The 21,394-nt window shown below is 33.2% G+C and overlaps 2 protein-coding genes across 4 annotated transcripts; one reads left to right on the forward strand and one right to left on the reverse strand.

The window, feature by feature from the left end:
* Nucleotides 1-7,639: 7,639 nt before the first annotated feature.
* On the forward strand, nt 7,640-12,294 carry LOC120135531 (BTB/POZ domain-containing protein NPY1-like). Its single transcript, XM_039151809.1, has 5 exons — nt 7,640-7,943; nt 8,289-8,377; nt 9,754-9,823; nt 10,156-11,331; nt 11,554-12,294. Exons 2-5 carry the CDS (start codon nt 8,316-8,318, stop codon nt 12,079-12,081), a joined length of 1,836 nt encoding a protein of 611 aa, XP_039007740.1. The 5' UTR covers nt 7,640-7,943; nt 8,289-8,315; the 3' UTR covers nt 12,082-12,294.
* A 5,623-nt stretch (nt 12,295-17,917) lies between these two features.
* LOC120135108 (protein POLAR LOCALIZATION DURING ASYMMETRIC DIVISION AND REDISTRIBUTION-like) lies at nt 17,918-19,224 on the reverse strand. 3 transcript variants are annotated; one of them, XM_039151472.1, is made up of 3 exons: nt 18,855-19,224; nt 18,351-18,718; nt 17,918-18,230 (listed from the first exon to the last, which is right to left on the reverse strand). In XM_039151472.1, exons 1-3 carry the CDS (start codon nt 19,159-19,161, stop codon nt 17,922-17,924), a joined length of 984 nt encoding a protein of 327 aa, XP_039007403.1. In that variant the 5' UTR covers nt 19,162-19,224; the 3' UTR covers nt 17,918-17,921. The 3 variants fall into 3 exon arrangements, with proteins under 3 accessions (XP_039007403.1, XP_039007399.1, XP_039007393.1); XM_039151468.1 differs by having other exon boundaries at nt 18,351-18,757; XM_039151462.1 differs by having other exon boundaries at nt 18,351-18,760.
* Between the last annotated feature and the right edge of the window lie 2,170 nt (nt 19,225-21,394).

The raw sequence follows: 21,394 nt of genomic DNA on the forward strand, positions 1-21,394 counted from the left end.
ATTTATTTGATTTTTCGTCAAGAGTAAAAGTTTTAAAAGTCAATGTGACACCTCAGACTTGTATCAGAGTCGGGTACGGGTGGAGAGTGTTACAGCTTTTCACACCTACAACTGTTTAACAATCATAAACTTAACTAAAATAAAATTTTAATTATAATTGAGGGATCAAATGAATTATTATTCATTAATTATTATTTTTTAACAACAGTTAATAATATTATTCATTTTTAATAAAATTAAAATTTAATAGTTATTTTATATTTTTTTAAAATTAATATTATAAAGAATATTTTAAATAAAGAGATAATATTTTTTAGCTTTACATTATATTTTTATTGAATTTTATTCATTTTTAATTCATTTTTATTGCATTTTTATTTATTTTTAAAAAAGTAAACAATAATTTATTTGATATCTTCATTGTAATTAAAAGTTTATTTTAATATTTTTAAACAATTAAATTTAAAAGTCAATAAATATTAGTAATTGTTGTTAAAAATAATATCAAAAAAATAAATAGATAAAGTTAGCGTTTTTATACAAATATTACCCTAAAAGAAATTAATTACATATTAGGCACTAATTTAAAAATATTTACAAAATTAACACTCAGTTTTTTTACACATTTAACAAGGCGCGTTGCAAGGGGCGCGCCTTACCTAACGTGGCGTAAAGCGCGAAGTAGGGGAGCGTCTTTCTGCAAATGGTGTTAAATCGACAAATATAATCTGAACGGTACCTGACAGAGAAATAAAGGGGGCTAATGTGATTTTTTGGGAAAATCGCCTTTCTTTTTATCATAACCTAAAATAAATAATTGTTGCCAAAAAATAAATATTATATAAAATTTGATGTGCTTATATTATTTTACTTTTTTATATATAATGTGGTATACTATTATGTAAAATTTGAGTTTTAAAAAAAATATAATCCATAAAAAAAGTATAATTATTAATCAAAACATGATAATTCATCCAATAAATAAATACATAATAAAATTAATAATTATCCATAAGACATGATCTAACGATACAGCGTGACTATATAAGCCCATAAAAAAAACAAAAACACATAAAAAAGGAAACATAAAGAAAAGAAAATGAATAATGACCATCTATTAAGGAATGCATAAGTTTTTCAGTGATGAGAGCAATGATTATGATGCTAGGAGAGCTCCCACAGATAGAGCTTCTTTCGTCAGAAGCAAAGAGTGTCTCTGTTACCAGTAGAATTCCAAAGACAATGAAAATCTCCAAAAAATGAAACAACGAAGAGTGACGGCACAAGGATCATTTGAGGAGACAAGTCGTGGTCTTGTTAGAGCAATTAAATTCGTCATGGAAATCTACCATACTGATTAAAGAGAGGGGAATGAAGTAAACAATAAAAATTGGCAAGAGAATGAGTCGTAAAATGGACATCGACTTGTCAGAGAAATACAAAAACTACACCATTGAAGGCCCAACATCCATTTTAATCGTCGTTTGTCAAAAACTTATAAAAAATGAAAAGAAACACACTCTTTTTGAAACTTATTCTGATGGTAAAGTCAAATATAAGTCCTCTCTTAACGATACAGCACCGAAAGGAAAAAGGTTCTTGGATCAAATTTGTTAGGATAATAGGAGGGGAAGAATGGTTAGAGGGGTCAGTCAATCAACGCCTGATGGAACTAATATCATCAGAAGAGACTTATTTAGATCATAAAACGAGAGAAAAATAATTTTTATACTGATAAAAGTTTTACATAATATTTTTTAAAAAAAAAATTCAAAAAATAGTAAATAATTTAATTGATATTTTTAAAAATTTAACTAAGGTATAAATACCTTAATATAAACATATTGTATTCAAGGTCATTAAACGTATGGGTTGAGGCATTGCTGCTTGGTCCACCATATCCTGGTTGTCGTAATCGGTTTTCGTCCGGGCACGAATTTTTATTTCGGTGGGAAAAATAAAACGAATAAATAAATGATTTTGATTTTAAAAAAATTTTGGGAGTCGCCATTGACCTTTTTGGGTTAGGTAGGTCAAATACCTAAAAACAATCTTTTAAAATAATTTTTAAGAAAACATAATTTAAAAGATAATCTGATCTACGTATAACAAAAAAAATTTAATAAAAAAGATTTGTGGTCAGTTACGTTTAGGGAATGATTAGCACCCCTATAACGCCCAAAATTTGTACTCATTAATTATAATTTGTCTCTATTATTGGAAATTTAAAAATTTAAAAATATATTTAATTTATAATCTTGTTATTTCAAATTTATTAGTATCTTTAATAAAATCTATTAATTTATATATATAAATAAGATATTTATTTATTAAGAAATATCAGAAAATGACTTCTAGGTGCCTTAAGACACCTCTTTTCTTTGATATTAAAATAAATAAATAAATATTAATAAAACATTTTTAAAAAAATAGATTAATATATAATTTATAAAAATAGAATATGTATTTATTTAAAAATATCAGAAAATTGACATCAAGTTGTTTTAAGACTGTAATTTCTTAATATCAATAAATATATATTAAAATATGATTAAAATGATTTAATATATTAAATTTATAAATAGTAATTCCATAAAATAAATATTATTTATATATATATTTATAATACTAAATAAATATTATTTATATATATAAAATAATAAATAATAATAGTAATAGTAATGATATATATAAATATATAAAAGTAATATATGATTAAACAATGTTTAAAATAAATGAAATTAAAACATAGTATTAAAATGTAAAAAGTAATAAAGCTTGTAAAATAAATGAAAATATTAAGTTTAGGAACTAAATTATAATCTAATAAAATTAAATACCCAATTTGTAATTAATTATTTGAAATTATAGGGATTAGACATACTATTTTTCATTTATTTAATTTAGTGACTAAATTATAATTATATTAAATTCGAATATTAAATTAAAACAAATTAAAACATACTTTCTGGATTAAAATATTAATTATTAAAATTAAAGGACTAAATCCATCATTTACCTAAAATATTTATATAAACATATTAATGACTAAATTATAAAGTAAATAAAATTAGAAGACCAAATTAAAACGTTTAGAATTTGATTTCAGTGACTAAAAATGGAATGTTACAAAGCTAATGGACTGCAGACGGGATTTGGCCAAACAATAAATTACGGATATACCCCTCCCCAAAACGGCGTCGTTTGGAAAGGGGTATAAATTCCCCAGACGGCTGGCCCGAAGGGCCAGTATTCTCATTTCTCTTCTTTCTCTTCTCTCTCTATCTGAGAGAGAAGAAAACTCTTTCGCCTCTCTCTAGGATTCCCTCACCGGAGGGAATCTGGCGTCGATCACCGTCGTCGATATCGCCGCCGGCCACTGTCACCGGTGGTCGGAAAACACCAAAATTTCTTAAAACGTAGATCGGACCGTCCTAAAGACGATTACAGTGTCATTTTTTCTTAAATAGCTACCGATCAGAGCAAATCTAGGAAAATACCTTCGGTTTTCGAAGGTTTTGATGGCGTGTCGAGATTGGTATGAACTCCGGTGAAGGCGTGGCTTCCTCGATAAGTATCTCTCTGTCTTTTCCTTGTTATTCGTGGATGCTGGGTTACTTTCTTTTCTCTCTGTGTGTTCTCCTCTGTCGTGCCTCCTTCTGTTTGCAGGTGGTCGATGGCTTTTATAGCCATCGACGGTGTGGCTCTCGGACCGGTTAATAAGGTGGCCGCTTGGTGAGTCACCAAACTTCCAGTGGTGACTCACTGTTGAGCTACGTGTGCGGCTGGAATGGATCTTCTAGAAACTTTGACGGGGCATCGTGGCAGCGACGGAGCGACGTGGAGCGGCTGGAAGTAGAAATGACGCCGCGTGGTCCCTAGGGTATCATCATCCTAGAGTTTATTCTGGATGCGTATGGGCCGTTGGATCTCTCAGATCCAATGGCTGTGATGCTGAGGCGGCTAGAGTACTGAGATGGAAACTCTAATATGATTTTAGGGTTTAACTGGGCCACCATGTCTTGTCGATGTTGGGCCTGATGTATATGGATTGGGCTCGTAATATATTTGGGCCTATAATATGTAGTAATATTTATTAATAATAAAATAATAATAATAATAATTATAATTATAATAATAATTATTATATATATAATATTCAAATAAAAAAATGAGTATCTTCACTGGTCATTGCAAAGGGAAAAGGCCATCCACATTCTTCACCACACCCGTTACTGCTACGGGGACCCTCAGCTTCCCTATCATCATTTATTTATGATGGCTTCTGCTCACGCCTTTGCACTTTCATCTTATATACTGTTTTTTTTCACCCAAAAAAGAGTTAGGTATGCTTCATCATTTGACTCATATGTGGCTTTTTGCTAAACTGTCTCAACAAACTAATGGTCATAATTTAACACAAAACATTGAAAATCAGTGGGAACCTTTTTCATTACAAAAGAATGTTATTAAGTAGTGTTTGGCCCAAATTAAGCAAAAAACACAAGTAATTAAATAAATGGGGGAAGCAACTAAAGAGGAGGCTGGTATAAGTAAATTAATTTATGTCCAATCGAGTGTTTGATGTAAAGGCTCACCAGTAGATGAAGTTGAATGGTACAACGTAATAATGAGGAGGCAACTGTCCCTTGAAAAGAATGAAGAATGGTTGAAAAGGGCCTTTGGTCCGTATAATGTAATTAATCACCTAATTAATGGCATTGGAGTGATATTGCACTTTGTAAAAAGAAAAGAAAAAATAGATTCACTGTCGATTTAAAAGTCATACCTACGTTATCGATAGATTAAAAATTTTAAATATATTATTTTATAATTATTAAAAAATAGACCTGTACGTTTTTATGTGGATCCAAGTAGAATAAGAAGATGAAAGCTAATTAAAAAAATCAATGAAGATATGATAAAATAATATGGCTGAGGAGTTTGCACTTTAGTACTCCAATCATTCAATTAATTAATTAATTATATAGTTCAAATTGTTTGATTTACCTCAGTTTATTTAAAATAATGTATTTATTTTCTTTACGATGGATGGCATTATTCACTTTCATTTTTATAATTTACATATACAAATAATGAAAACTAATTGATCTGAATTTAAATAGTTACATTGATAAATGGGAAATAAACTCTGAAAATTTTGAAGGCATTTACGAGCATGATCTTGGGTTGGTAAAGCCTAAATGTAGTAGGAGTTAGGTAGATTCTAAAGCTATAAAAATAGTGATATAAGTCAGTGTCCATTAATTAAAATTCCATATTCGGTGTAGAAATGCAATCCAATAGTGCCAGCATGAACAAACATTTCCACTATTATTCTTACAACCGCCCTTGATTTCGCATTTCTACTTTTTTGAATAATGCAAACCCATCACAGGTTGCTATCATCTATTTCCTTGGAATTTAAGGCACTCAAAATTACTTTTCTCTTCAAAATTTTTAAGTTGAAAGTTTTTTTTTTTAATTTTTCGATCATCATATTTTTAATGAATTACTATCTAATTTATAAGAAATGAAACATCATCAAATGATATTTTTTGATATATCTGGCTGTTCAATTATTCTTAACCAATTAATATCGGATGCTCGTATCCTACTAGTGTTTGAACATGTGACCTCTATTCTTTGACCAATATTTATTTATTTTTCTTATCTCTACATTTTTCACTAATTCACTTCATTATCTCGTTAATCTGAATTAATTATAAGATAATATATATTCAGAGATAACTCTCAATCATTTGATATTGAACGCTTATACTCTTGATATTGCCAACATTTGAATCCAAAACTTCAAGGAATAACAATAATTTATTTACCACCAAAATCACTTGTGAATACAAATTTATTAACATTTAAATTAATTAAGTTGAAGCGAGATTATAAAATAAAGTAAATATCCATTGAAAAATAGCCACGTATGCCGTATGAAACCTCTCGACGACACGTGTCGAATTTCATCGTATTACAACAAACGACGAAGCTATAACTTATTCCATAGGATCCATATCCGATCCGAAGGGTAACGAACACAAAAAAAGCGTGTGACTTCAAAAAGACAACGAAGCAACACTAGGACAGTGGCAAGAGAAAATAAATGAGACAAAAAAACAAAGGGTAAAACGGGAAAGCCAAAAATGGCGTACTTTAACTTAAAGGAGAAGGTACCACCCTGTATGACAGTCTCCCTGCTTTTATTTTTTATAGCAACTTAAAACAATCAATGAAATAGCAAAATGAGAAAATATTAGCAGAGGAAGGATAAAAAGATTGACCAGTTCCTCCGACTCTGGAAGCTGGATCTCCTTCACAACTAAATATCTAAATTATTACTTTCCCTTCATTTTAAAATTATATTTTTTTTAAAATTATATTTAACGTTTAATTTATATTTTAATTTAATACTATATCAATACAAAATAATAGAATTATTGATATGATATATTTTTATTCTATCAATGATGATGTAATATTATTTTATGATGTCATGTTAGTATCACCGTTAAATTTTTAATTGTAGAGTACTAAAATAAAACTTAAATTAAATTTTAGGTATGATTTTAAGAAAATAAAATTTATGTATCAAAATAGAATAAAAATAATAATTTAGATATTAAATATATAATTTATTTTACATATAATATAAAGATATAATTAACTTACACAATATAACTTTTTTTAGTTTTACGTAAATATAAGACATTTAAATGAATAAAAATAAGTAATCGAGATTAACAATAATAAATAAGAAGATATTCATTGAAATAAAAACAAAAAAATAATTTTAAACTTATATTTTTACTCATTTAACAAGCATAAATATATAAAAATATTTTTTACTTATGCTATCTTATATATATATATATTAATGTTTACCATAGTTTAAGGAGTTAATATAAAAAAGTGTATAAATTATATCATTTTTTATTAAATATCTAAATTTTTTCAGTCAATATAGATGTTTAATATTATAAAATTATTATTTTAAATATTTCAACCGTAACAATCGTTAAAAAACTTCGTTAAATAATATGTGACATGTTTATATATTTTTTAAATCCGTTAAAAAGACATGCGACCCCAATGATAATGGTTGTCAAAAAGGAGAGATTAAGATTAGAGATATCAGGAATTTGGATTTTTTTTTAATTTTAAAGGAAATAAATTTTATTAATATATAATAATTTATTTTTAATTTTTTAAAATAAAATGTTCAAAATTATTAGAATACGGTATGTGTCATATTATCGTTCGAAACACTTAAAATAATAATAATAATAATAATATTTATAACGCTAAATACTTGAATTAACAAAAAATAATAATTTAAACATTTAAATAGAAAAATGGGTACAATTTAACTACTATATTTTTATATTAAGCATAGTTTAATAGAGAGAGAGAGGCTCATCGAGATTTGCGTCGAGTGGTAAAGGAGAGAGAAAGATCTTTTTGATATATTCTGCGGATCGGGCAGATTTAATACTAGTGATTTCGACCCCGAAAAAAGATGATGAAGAAATCTCTGATATTAAAAGCAAAGGCGGCGAGAATTTATTGATATGATGGAGTTGATATAAAATAACCCCATCATTTATGTACATGACTCCTTAGTTTTTAGCTCGTCTGTTACCACTCTCGCCTTTCTTCGTTACTTGTTGCTTGCTTTTGTTCTTCGTCTTCCATTTATAACTGTCCATAAATTCTCTCTTTCTTACGCCACAACTTTGTTTTGCTGCTTCTTTTCTGTTTTTTTTTTTACTTCTGTTCGGGATTCTGGACCTTTCCGGAATGTATTTTTATGGGTTCTCGTTTGGCTAGTGAGATTTTTTAAGGGTCATCCATGTTATCGTGAAGTGTGTGAACAGGGAAAATGGACTGAGAGCAGCGTACGTGTTCGAAGAAAGTTTGAATAGGATAAGGTACTAGGGTTCATCGTCTTGGTCAAATGTTTTATTAATTCTCTCTCCTTGGCTTCTTGCTGTCTACTTCGCTTGTTTTGTTTTCATTTTTAGAATTTCAGTGTATTGAACAAGATGGAGATATATATTTCCTTTTTTGGACTATAAAATTTCTTTTTGAACCTCGGTTTCTGGTCTGGTTTGGTTTTACTCACCTGAGAGAGAAGCATAGAAAGAAAGAAAAACTGTCGTTGGTACATGGTATCATTTATTGGCATCTCACAAATCACAATCACAAGCAACTTGGGCGAATCTCCTTGAATTTGTTTGAAGAGTGTTCTCCTGTTGTTTTTCATCTTTTGTAAGGTCTATTTACGAGGAAAAAAGAACAAGATGAAGTTTATGAAGCTTGGCTCAAAACCTGACACCTTCCAAGCTGATGGAAAATGCATCCGGTAAGATAGGTTTCACTACTCACACATTCTTCTCTTCTGCATAAAAATGCAATACAAAATACAATACCAGTGCTTCTGCCTCTCATTTTGTATTCCGTTGGGCTTTCTTATATTTTTCATATTAGTCTGTACAGTTTCCGAGCTGGAATCTCATCAGCTCTAGTTTCTATTTTTATTTTTCTGGATATGCATATCTTATTATAATTTGTATTACTTCTGTTCTGTATGACTTTTTTTTTAAACTTAGCTTTAGAAAAAAAGATAACTTTTTGCGGTTAATCATTCCATTGGAAAAAAAGTTAGAACTTTAACCTGTAATTTTTTCTCTCTTGATTCTGCTTTGGCTTGGTGACAGATTAACCACATGGGTGTTTTCATTACAATTATTATTCTTTTATTGTTTGGTTTTGTGGGGGGGAAGAGAACTGGAGAGTGAAAAAAAGAGATGAGCATCTTGGAGGTGGTCCAGCTGTTGAACATGTCCTTTTTATTTTTTTTTTCATTGAGTTAGTGGTCCAAATGTGGGAAAAGCATGTTGGGGTTGCAGGCCTTTTAATCATCGTGTTGTAAGAATCTCTTTTGTAAGCAATAGGCATATTTTACTAAACATTCGAGCATTTCCCAGATCTCCCAGCAAGGAACAAACTTCAATTTTACACCATAACATGCCTAAATAAAGTCTCTTCTCCTAACAACAACAACAACAACTCATTGGCTCATAGCCGAATCAGTTTCACTTTGTTGATAAAAGCATGTTTACTAACGATGTAGTCTAAGTACCCTGGATACATTCATTGAACGGATGATTTAATAAGATCCCAATAAATTGTTTCTTCTAATTTGATTAGTCGTTGATATCTTTCTTTGTAGCGGTTGTGAAATGAATGACATTTGTGTTCAGATTTCAACTTTTTCAGGATGACATTACTAATTCATTCTAGGAAAGTTGGAAGAAACTTGAGAGTGCTATTATTATGGAAATTGGTCATTGTTGCTCTTCGTTTCTCTCAATCGAGTGGTAATGTTCCGCGTCATGGATTTTCAATGGCATCATGAAATGACGATGTTAGAATTACTTTTTTTTTCTTAGTCTGAGATACTGAAATGGCTGAAGTCCCTTGTGTAAAGGTAGAGGTCGTATGGCTTGTGCAATAGGAAAATAGTTACAAATAAATCAACCATAAAAACCGGTATTAATTCTTAATCATAAAATGCTAGTACTGTAGCTAAATTTTGGAACTTTCAAGTCAACATAGGATCCTGGTTCCTTTTTTATATTGCTTATGGATGCACATTCGTGTGTACTTTGTGGTTCTTTCATATATTAAGTTTTAAGTTTCTTAGTGGGCTTAAACAGAGAATATCTGTCGATGCAGGCATGTCACATCTGATTTAGAAGAAGATGTTACCATAAACGTTGCTGATGTAAAATTTCACCTTCACAGGGTATGCCCAGTCTGCTATGTTTTTATGCTTCCTTTAGGTGCACGTGTTCGTAAATTCTGAATTTATATCCTTCTTTTTGTTTGTGTTAATTTATATATAATTTCCATTAAATCTGATTGAAAATATTGTTATAAGTATCATTTCTGTGAGCGTAAGTTTGCAAAATTCTGCAATTTAGCATAATCGCCATTGTAGTTGGATTGCAATGAATCGTTCTCTCAATGTGACCAAACTGTTGTTTTTATGAATTAAGTTATAGAATGCTTTGCCAGTGGGGAGCAGCTGTGCTCTAATTGATAATTTTGGTTGTGTTTTTTAATGCGCCTTTGCAGTTCCCTCTAATATCTAAGAGCAATCGGTTGCAAAAGCTGATAATGAAAGCTACTGAAGAGAACACTCTTGGAGTTGACATGGTTGATTTTCCTGGTGGACCAAAAGCATTTGAAATTTGTGCGAAATTCTGCTATGGTGTGACTGTTACTTTAAATGCTTACAATGTGGTGGCTGCTCGTTGTGCAGCTGAATACCTAGAGATGACCGAGGATGTTGATCGAGGTAACCTAGTTTTCAAAATCGAAGTATTTCTTAACTCTAGTATATTACGTAGCTGGAAAGATTCCATCATTGTTCTACAAACCACGAAATCTCTTCTGCCATGGTCTGAGAACCTGAAGATTGTTGGAAGATGCATTGATTCCATTGCATCGAAAACCTCTGTTGATCCTGCAAACGTCACATGGTCCTACACATATTACCGGAAGTTGTCAGCCCATGAAAAAATAGTAGAGTGTGTTACGAAATTTAGAGAGAAGATTGAATATGTTCCAAAGGATTGGTGGGTGGAAGATATATGTGAGCTAGATATTATTCTCTACAAAAGAGTCATGACTGCTGTGAAATCGAAGGGAAGAATGAATGGTGCCATCATATGCGAGGCGCTTAAAACGTATGCTGCCAGATGGTTGCCAGATTCTGTTGATGCGTTGGTATCTGATGTACATTCCAGGAGAAACAAATTACTGGTGGAAACAATTGTATGCTTATTACCTCCGGACAAGGGTGTGAGTTGTTTGTGCAGTTTCTTGCTGAAGCTGTTGAAAGTTGCCATTTTCGTTGGGGTGGATGATTCAGCAAAGGAAGATTTAGTGCAGAGGATAAGTTTAAAGCTGCAGGAAGCTTCTCTCAAGGATTTATTAATCCCAGCACGGCCTCCCCAAACTACCTTATATGATATTGAGATGGTGCTTTCTATTGTGAATGAGTATATGATGCATGAAGAGTGTAGTAGAGATTTAGATCTTGGAAAGAGTGATGTGGGATGTACTGATTATGTTCTGGGGCATGGAACCGTGTTGAGTGTTGGTAAACTGATTGATGCATATCTTGAAGAAATTGCACGCGACCCAAATCTTTCGCTTGCTACTTTCATCGACTTATCCCAGTCTATCCCCAAGTTTGCTAGGCCAGTACATGATGGACTCTATAAAGCCATTGACATCTACCTTAAGGTAGGCTTTTAAATTATGGATGCCAATTTCTTTAATCATCTCAAATTCTAGAATTATGCATTATCCCTTTCTATAAAATTCACATTCCTAGATCAATTTTTTTGCTGCTTGATATGGCAGACGGTTTTCGGAGTTTTGGGTTGTTGTACATCTGGTTGTGTGATATGGCATCAAAATTATTCAAACGCGGCTTGGTTTCTTGTAACAACTTGTTTTCTGCAGGAGCATCCGAGCTTGACAAAGGCCGAAAGAAAGAAACTGTGCGGTCTGATGGATGTCAAGAAGTTCACAACGGATGCGTCCATGCATGCTGCGCAGAATGATAGACTTCCACTTCGGGTGGTAGTTCAAGTTCTCTACTTTCAGCAAGCCAGAGCAGCAGCTGGAGTTAAGTCACTTAACAACAATCCCCATGACACTTGCCAGTCCACGCCGAACACTGACGAAGAGTGGGAGAAAACTGCAACTGAAGATTGTAACTCCATCAAGAAACAGATGGACCAGATCAAGATAAAAGAGGATGGGAGTAAATTGGTAAAGAAGAGTAGCAAAAACAGTAAAAGTGGGATGCAGCTGCTGCCTTCTCGATCGAGAAGAATATTTGACAAGTTGTGGGTGGTGGGAAAAGGGCAGGGCGAGAACAAAAGTTCTGAGACATCTGGAAGTTCACAAAGCCCGACATCGATGGTTCCGGGAGATACCAAGTCCTCCGGTTCATCTGCAAAACACAGGAGGCGTTCTATTTCCTAGAGAAGGGTATGTCGATGTCTACGAAGAAGATTCAGCAACTGCAGCAAGTGTAAAGAAGTTGGGGAGTTCCTATCATGTGTGAAGTATTCTTAAATAGGGTCAGCTGCTGAAAAAAATTAATGTAATATCAGATTTTTGGTCATTCTCTTACCAGACATCTTTAATCAGATTCTATGATCATCTTTTCTAGTAACAAGGCGACTACGTTTTCTTACAATGGCTAAAAAACCATGGCAATATATATATATATATATATATATATCTATCTATCTGTTGGTTATGCGATGAGAGGATAAGGATTAATTTTATTATATATATATCTATCTGTTGGTTATGCGATGAGAGGATAAGGATTAATTTTATGTTAGTAGTTTAAATTTAATTTTAATTCTAAGTCGGTTATGTAGGAGGTGTTGCGGAAGACGGCTATCGGATAGAGCAAAATCGTAATTGATAATTTGAGAAAATAAAAATGAAGATAAAGAATACACAAAATTTACATGGAAAACCCTTAAATAATATAGAGTAAAAACCACGGGCAACGGTAGAAGAATTTTACTATGAGAAAAATAAGAATTATAACCTCTCCCGATCTACCAAGGAGAAAACAATGATAATTCTCTCTTGATAAAAAGGAGAAAATAATTCTCAAGAAACTCTTTAAATTCTCTATAGTATTGTAAGAAAGCTAGAATGTTTTGGGATGATTTTGAAACTAAATGAGCTAGATATTTATAGTAGAAGCTTTAATGACTAATCTTATAAATACCCTAAATTACAATGACTAATTGCATAGTTTTACCATCCAAAAATTCAACAAAAGTTGGCTACCTAAATATGATCATTTAGCCGCCTATGTTTTGTTTACTTTCAACAATCTCCAACTTGAAGATTTGATTGTAACAATCATATCTTCACATCATTCTTTCTATCTTGTACCATCATGTTGCTTATGTCTCTGACAGACCACAGGAGGATTGACACCAGGTAAATTTATCCGCGTTGATTACCTTCGTCATGAAATTGCTATGTTGTCTTTGGTATGAATTTTCTGTATATCTACCGTCCCTTCTTCCACCTTTTCACGAATGAAGTGGTACTGAACTCGTATGTGCTTTGTCCTTGAATGAAATGTTGGATTCCTTGCTAGATGCAAGGCGCTTTGACTGTCACAAAACAAAGAGACATACTCTTGATTGTGCCCAAGCTCCTCCAATAGAATCTTCAACCAAATTGCTTCTTTACTGGCTTGTGTAGCTGCTACATATTCTACCTCTGTTGTGGATGTAGCCACAACTGACTGCAATTTTGAAACTCAGCTTACAACTCCACCAGTAATTTTGAACACATATCCTGTAGTAGATTTGCTTTCATCCAAATCTCCTGCATAGTCAGAATCTACATACCAATTGATTAATAAGTTTGATCCTCCGTAATATAATGCAACATTTGAGGTCCCTTTGATGTATCTCAGAATCCTCTTTACTATATTCCAACGCTCTTTGCTTGGATTTGCCATGTACCGACTAACCACTCCCACTGCTTGTGCAATGTCTGGTCTTGTGCATATCATAGCGAACATTAAACTTCCCACTGCCGATGCATACGGTACTCGAGACATCTCCATCCTCTCTTCTTCACTGCTAGGACTCATACTGGAGGATAATTTGAAGTTAATAGGAAGAGGGGTAGAAATTGACTTACAATCTTGCATGTTGAATCGTGATAAGATCTTCTTTAAGTAATTCTTTTGTGAAAGTCAAATCTTCCTATTACTTCTGTCTCGGTGAATTTGCATCTCTAGAATCTTGTTTGCTTATCCCAAGTCCTTCATTTCAAATTCCCTAGCTAGTTGTGCCTTCAATTCTTCAATATGATCTTTGTTGGGTCCTGCAACCAACATGTCATCCACATACAACAATAATATAACAAAATCGTTATCACCAGACCTCTTGAAATAAGCACAAGGGTCTGCATTAAGTCTGTTATATCCAAGGCACATAATGAAGGAATCAAATCTCTTATACCAACACCTCGGCGCCTGCTTTAGACCGTACAGAGATTTGTTCAACCTGCAAACCAAGTTCTTCTTTTCTTTTTCTTCAAAACCTTCAGGCTGGAGCATATAAATCTCTTCTTCAAGATTTCCATGAAGAAAAGCTGTTTTAACATCTAGTTGCTCTAGATGGAAGTTCAATGTAGCACACATTGCCAAAACTACTCGAACTGTTACTACTCGAACTGTTGTTAGTCGAACCACAGGAGAAAATATTTCATTGAAATCAATACCTTCTTTTTGAGCATATCCTTTGACCACCAGTCTTGCACGATACCTCTCAATTTGATCATCACCACTTCGCTTGATTTTGAAGACCCATTTGTTATCAATTGGCTTCCTTCCTTGTAGTAGTGGCATAAGGTCCCATGTATTATTTTTATGAAGGGCTTCGATTTCTTCTTGCATCGCCATCATCCACAGTGAAACATCTGAGCTGTGTATTGCCTCCTGGTATGTTGATGGCTCATCGTCCTCTGTTAAAAGGAAATATGCAATATTACCTTCTATAACATAATCTGAGTGTCAATTGGGACGTCTTCTCACACGATCTGATTGACGAGTTGTTGGAGCTTCAGAACTCTCTGGTTCTTGTTCATCATGTGCTGATTCTACTTTAGAAGAATCTCCTTGTTCAACCTCATTTTCCACATGTATCTGTGTGGTCTCTGACTTTTCAGTGCTATCATCATCTTCTTTTCTTTGTAACTTATCTTCTACAAAGATAACATCCCTGCTAATGATCACTTTACGGGCAGTAGGATCCCACAAGCGATACCCCTTTACACCATCAGCATACCCCAAGAATTTGCATTTCCTGGATTTTGGATCCAACTTTGAAATTTCTTGGGAGTTGTACATCACATACACAATACTTCCAAATACATGGAGGTTTGAATAATCAGCTGGTTTACCAGTCCACATCTCCATTGGTGTCTTCAGCTCTATTGCAGTTGATGGAGCTCGATTCACCAAATAACATGCGGTATTGACTGCTTCTGCCCAGAATGATTTTTCTAGGCCTGCATCCCTCAATATTGTTCTTGTTCTTTCTAACAAGGTTATGTTCATCCGCTCTACCACTCCATTTTGTTGAGGAGTGTTCGCCACTGTGAACTGTCTTTTGATGCCTTCTTTCCTGCAAAAGTCATCAAATTATTCGCTTGTGTATTCTCCTCCATTATCTGTTCTGAAACACTTGATCTTATTTTCAGAATCAAGTTCCACCCGCGCTTTGAAGTTTTTTGAAAGTGGAAAACACATATGACTTCTTCTTAATAGGGTACACCCAACATCTCCTGGAGTAGTCATCAATAAATGAGACAAAGTATTTTGCTTCACCTAGGGATGTAACTGGTGCTTGCCATACGTCAGAGTGAACCAATTCTAGAACACCTTTGCCTCTAGAATTTGATGTGTTGAATTTCAACCGGTGCTGCTTACTTGTTATGCAATGCTCACACAAAGGAAGTGATACCTTTGTTAAGCCTGGAAGTATCTTTTGCTCCACAAGGACTTTCATTCATTGTTCTGACATGTGTCCAAGTTTCTGGTGCCATAGCATTATCGAATTTGAACTACATGAGGCAACAGAGGCTTCTGCTTCTACCAAAGTCTCTCCCTTCAGCATGTACAAGTTTGCAGCTATCTTTACACCTTTCAGCACCACAAGCGCTCCACGGAACACCTTCATGATTCCTTTCCGTGTTTCAATCTTGCTTGCATTATTATCCAACAATCCGTAGGATAATAAATTTTTCTTCAGACCTTTCACGTTCCGCACATCTCGAACAACTTTAATTGTTCCATCATACATCTTCAATTTGATGGTTCCCACGCCAACGATCTCTAAGGCATGATCATTGCAACTATATACAGATCCTCCTGAGACAGGTTCATAATGATGGAACCATTCTCTTCTTGAGGTTATGTGATATGTTGCTCCCGAATCAATGAGCCATATATCTGCAAATCGTTTTCTTCCTTCCACGGTGGTTGACGCTTCACAGCATAGAACATCTCCATCATCTGAAGTGTTTGCAGTATTGCCTTGTGGATTGGAGTTTTTATTTAGACTCCAACAATCCTTCTTCAAGTGACCCTTCTTTCCACAGTTGTAACACTTTAAATTCTTCTTGCTTCTCGACTTCGATCTACCATGTTTGTGACTGCTGCTTTGGCCTCGTTCTGTTGATCTCCCTCTCATCGTTGTCATCGTTGTCAACGCTTTTGCTTGTTGCAGATTTACTTGTCTGTCTTCCTTGTTCTTACGCCGATTTTTTTCTTGTAGAACAGTAGCTGCAACGTCATCGAAGACTAGACTGGTGACATTATTGTTTGTCAAGTTGATGATGAGTTGATCATACTAATCCGGTAGACTTTGAAGTAGAAGTTCAGCACGTTATTGTTCTCCTATTTTACAGCTTAAGGATGTAAGCTGAGAAAATAAAGTGTTCAGTGTATTTAAGTGCTCCGTCACTGAAGTAGATTCTGGCATACGGAGAGTGTACAATTTTCTCTTAAGGAAAATTTTATTGTGCAGCGATGTGGCCTCGTACAGTTTGGTGAGATGATTCCATATCTCCTTAGCTGTCTTCTTCTCCTCGATGCTTGACAATACTTCATCTGCTAATGCTAGATGAAAGTTTGCAATAGCATTCCCGTCCATCTCGTTCCATTTGATGTCATCTGCGAAATCCATCGACCTTTCATTGATAGCTGCTAGACAACCGTCTTTCCTCAGGATGACCTTCATCTTCAATTTCCACAATGAGAAATTTTTCTCATTGAATTTTTTAATATCAAATTTCGTTGTCATATCTTCTTTTACGGATAGCTCCCACTATTTCACTATCGTGAATAGTTCTCTGGAACCTTCAAAGAATGGGTAATAACTTCTTACTTTCTTATGTTGGAGGATCCACCTTTTGGTGGCAACCACAAAGATAATAAGCAGATATTACACAATCAAATCTGGCTCTGATACCAATTGTTGCGGAAGACGGCTATCGAGTAGAGTAAAATCGCAACTGATAATTTGAGAAAATAAAAATGAAGATAAAGAAGACACAAAATTTACGTAGAAAACCCCTAAATAATATAGGATAAAAACCACGGGCAACGGTAGAAGAATTTCACTATGAGAAAAATATGAATTACAACCTCTCTCGATCTACCAATGAGAAAACAATGATAATTCTCTCTTGATAAAAAGGAGAAAACAACTCTCAAGAAACTCTCTAAATTTTCTATAGTATTGGAAGAAAGCTAGAATGATTTGGGATGATTTTGAAGCTAAATGAGCTAGGGTATTTATAGTAGAAGCTTTAAGGACTAATCTTAAAAATACCTTAAATTACAATGACTAATTACATAGTTTTATCATCCAAAAATTCAACAAAAGTTGACTACCTAAATATGACCATTTAGCGGCCCATGTTTTGCATACTTTAACAGGAGGCAGTATAGTTTGTGTCATTGTGTGGAATACCAACTCTTTAGCATTGTATATGACGCACTCATTACCTGTGTAAAAAAAGAGTTTGTCGTGAATGAAATTTAGGTTTTCCAGAAACCTATTTTCTTGGAATTAACAATATACTTTAATCTGTGAATTAATTTCATGTTTTAATACTTCCATTCCATTTAACAAACTTGATATATCGAAATAATAAATGCTTTTGATGTTTCAACAAAAAACAACTCATTTTTAAATACCAACAACTACACCTTATACATTACGGGGAAGCATAATAATCTCCAAAGTACTCCCCTATCATTTTTCTCATCTCAGGCGTTGAACATGTCGAACGTACTGGAAATTAAGTGGTGAAGATTGTTTCGCATGGTCTAACATAAGGTGTGCAGTGTCTTTCCACCAAGAAATCTCTCTTTCCTTTTCGCGGAGCTCTTTCTTTGCACTTTCCAAAGCATCTTCTAGATCTTTTATCTGTTGTTCCTGTCTTGTTTCCAGCAATTCATGCAACTTCATCTCCAGTTCATACGGAGGAACCCCACAATGCGAATCCGGACAGCCTTCTTCCTCAGCATCATCAATTACTTCCCCATGGCTTAGACTGCAGCTTTTACACTCCTATAGTTGCAAACAATACAATTTAACATCTTTGGGGAATTTGTAAAGATTTCAATTTAACATCTTTATATGAATCAAATTAGACATGGGAAATTAAGAGTTTCCAAGATTTATTTGTACCTCGATGGTTTCCTGGGGTGGGTTTGTGGGGAATTTGCCTGAATCCAAAAGGAGTTGTAAACGTTCTAATTCAACTTCAAGCTCTGCTTCGAGTCTGTCCATTCCTTCTAAGCAATCTTCTTTAGGCGCATCTTCACTTTTCAGAGACTGGTCAAACAGTACTCTGTTTGATATAAGATTGCTGTTAAATCCCAAACTTTCCTCGACCCCATCCCCTTCATTCGATTCAATATTCTTATGAACCAGTAAGTCTTTATTTAGAAGCCGCTCTTTAACTGTTTGAAGAACACTCTCCATTTGAATCCTCAATTCCGTCATCTTTTGGAGTTCATTCTTACTCTCAGCAATCAGATGGAGCAAACAGCACCCTATTCCCACATTAAATTTTGATTCACACCCACATATTTCTTCTTTAAAAATAATAATAAACAATATTAGGATGTGAATTTTCAGAAGCCAATATATAATATATTGTATATAGGAAATTGATGTTCTTAATCTTACCCGGTGATAAATCAGGACCGTCGGCTACATGATCAGGCGGCGCAACATCATCGTCTCCTTTTTTTTGGTCACCATGAAACTTATTCGTAAGCTTCCCGCGGGTAAAGCAAAAGAACAAGCGATCAGCGATACGACGGGGTTTGGAGCAGTTGGATGATCCTGTGCAACCGTCTGCGTGGAGGAGGCGATCTTCTTCATGGTCTTGGAGTAAAAGCACGTCGGCGATGCGGAAGGGAGGTGGAGGGTTGGATTTAAAGAAGGGAGATAAAAGTAGGGGCTTAAACTTCAACACTATTCGCATTGGCATGGAGTTTGAGCCAATATTTTCTGCGTAGAAGAAGAGAAAAAAAGAGAGTCAAAGTACAAAGGGAGTGAACAGTGAGGCGTTTTCAATTGTGGACAGATTTGGAGGGAAAAAAGTTTTTGATTTTGTGAGTTTCATTTAGAAATTGAAAAACGTAAAATAAAATATTTTTTTCATTTTTCTTTTAATTAAAGTAATGTATTGGCTGTTATATACAAAAAAATAGACGTGATAAATTCATTTTCTGAAAAAATGTATAGAAAATATATTGTTTTGTGGGGTTGGGGAGGAGCGGATATTGGCATAAAATTAGGAAATACAAACGGACGAAAATTTGCTTATTATTAATTGATGATAATTTCTGTCTTACTCGGGGCATAATTGAAGCTTTTCTAAAATAATAGCAACACAAACAACAAATCAAGCAGCTATTAGGCCATAATAATTCATGTCTCTTTTTATAATTGCACCAAAAATATAGATGATTATATTATAATTATTTATAGTTTTTAAGGGAAATTTAGGATTATTTTTAGTTAAAAAATTATTTGATTTCTGTTTTTTTAGCTTAAAAACATTGATAGTGCTCAAACTCAAAATCTCAAAAATAATAATAATTTTTTCATTACCAAGGTCACTTGGTTCGTACTGATTTCTTAATTAATTTTTATAGCTTTATTTTGATGTGGATTTTGAACTATTTAAAAATGGGTAAAGTATACAAATGATCTTTCGATTATATGGTGATATTTTGTTGAATCCATCAATTATTAAAAGTAACAAAATGGTCCCTCAACTACATAATGTTGTTTTGTTAATTCCTCCAACTATTAAAAGTTACAAAATGATCACCCAACTATCCATATATTCCAAACTCATTCTTTTTCATTAAAAAGTTGACAATCATGTGAGCTGAACATTAACATGTTGACTAAGATATGATAAAAATCATATTTTAATAACGGCTACTAGCACCACTGTTGCTTTCAAGCACTGACTCGACAATATAATCTTTCAAGCAAAGCTCAGATGACCACAAATTTTTTAACGAAAAATGACAAGTTTAAAATATATGAATAGTTGAGTTATCGTTTTATAACTTTTAATAGTTAGAAGACTTGACAATGCAACATTCTATAGTCGAAGGACCATATAACTTTTAATAGTCATAAGGCTCAACATAATAATATCATATAATTAGGGGACCATTTGTGTACTTTACCCTTAAAAAATTGATATTACTAATGATACTTTTGTTTGCGTCTCTTTTAATTAGGGTTTCGGCCAGACGCTAGGTATTTGGATCGTGATTAATTGAGAGGTAAGAATTGAATATATATTAGATACTATAATTTTTTTTATCAAATGTATTATAAATACTTTAATTATGTATCAAGATAAGGATTATCATAAAAATAATATTTAAATACTAAATTGCACTAGTTTAATATATTAAACTAAAATTATAACAAAAATTATCATAAAATTACAAATTCTGTAACAGGATATCAAATTGGAGGACTTTATAATTTTTTGGGAGCAAGCGAAAATTATCAAAATTTTAACTATTACTTAAAAGGGTTAAAACAAAATTTGAGAAAACTTTGAGGGAATTAAGGAAATTTCACCAAATTTAAGGGGACGGAACGCTTGCCAATCCCCGCTAAGATTCGATCTGTGTGGATACGTAGTGATTGATACGACAAGATCTTTTGAAACACGGTAATAATGAAGGGCGATTTCTGGTTCTAAAGTTCATCCATATGTTATTCCAAATTAATACATCATAGTTAGTATCGTGCTACCGGTGGTTGTGATTGGAGACCAATGCGTAAGAAGTGGTCAAAGGTAGCTTGTAAAATTGTAAGATCCACCTGATAAACCCAATGCTTCACACTTGAATCTGCATCCACGAGCGAGTTCCCTTGCATCATAACGCCAAAATAATTTTGCTGCTTTTTGGTGGGGACTCGGCACTGATAAAATCAGCCCAATAATCCAAGTGGGTAAATTATTTAGTCTAATAAGATGATTCGAAAAATTATTTTAAAATTTATTATATTTATTATAGTGTTTGTGAAACTCATCTGATGTGACGAGTTTCATAAAATATATTAAAGATTAGAACTCGTCATATGATATAAAATAAAATTGTATGGAACTTGTCACGCGAGCGTGATGAGTTTTAATTTTTTAATATATTTTATAAAATTCGTTACGCTGACGTGATAAGTTT

Source organism: Hibiscus syriacus, unplaced genomic scaffold, assembly GCF_006381635.1.
Source record: "Hibiscus syriacus cultivar Baekdansim isolate YM2019G1 unplaced genomic scaffold, ASM638163v2 tig00001825_pilon, whole genome shotgun sequence".
Taxonomy (NCBI): domain Eukaryota; kingdom Viridiplantae; phylum Streptophyta; class Magnoliopsida; order Malvales; family Malvaceae; genus Hibiscus; species Hibiscus syriacus.

Coding starts and splice junctions, on each gene's coding strand:
- LOC120135531 (XM_039151809.1), top strand. CDS start 8,316: ATGAAGTTTATGAAGCTTGGCTCAAAACCTGACACCTTCCAAGCTGAT. Junction 8,378..9,753: donor GCTGATGGAAAATGCATCCG/GTAAGATAGGTT, acceptor CTGTCGATGCAG/GCATGTCACATCTGATTTAG. Junction 9,824..10,155: donor TAAAATTTCACCTTCACAGG/GTATGCCCAGTC, acceptor GCGCCTTTGCAG/TTCCCTCTAATATCTAAGAG.
- LOC120135108 (XM_039151462.1), bottom strand. CDS start 19,161: ATGCCAATGCGAATAGTGTTGAAGTTTAAGCCCCTACTTTTATCTCCC. Junction 18,761..18,854: donor CGGTCCTGATTTATCACCGG/GTAAGATTAAGA, acceptor TTATTTTTAAAG/AAGAAATATGTGGGTGTGAA. Junction 18,231..18,350: donor CACCCCAGGAAACCATCGAG/GTACAAATAAAT, acceptor TTGCAACTATAG/GAGTGTAAAAGCTGCAGTCT.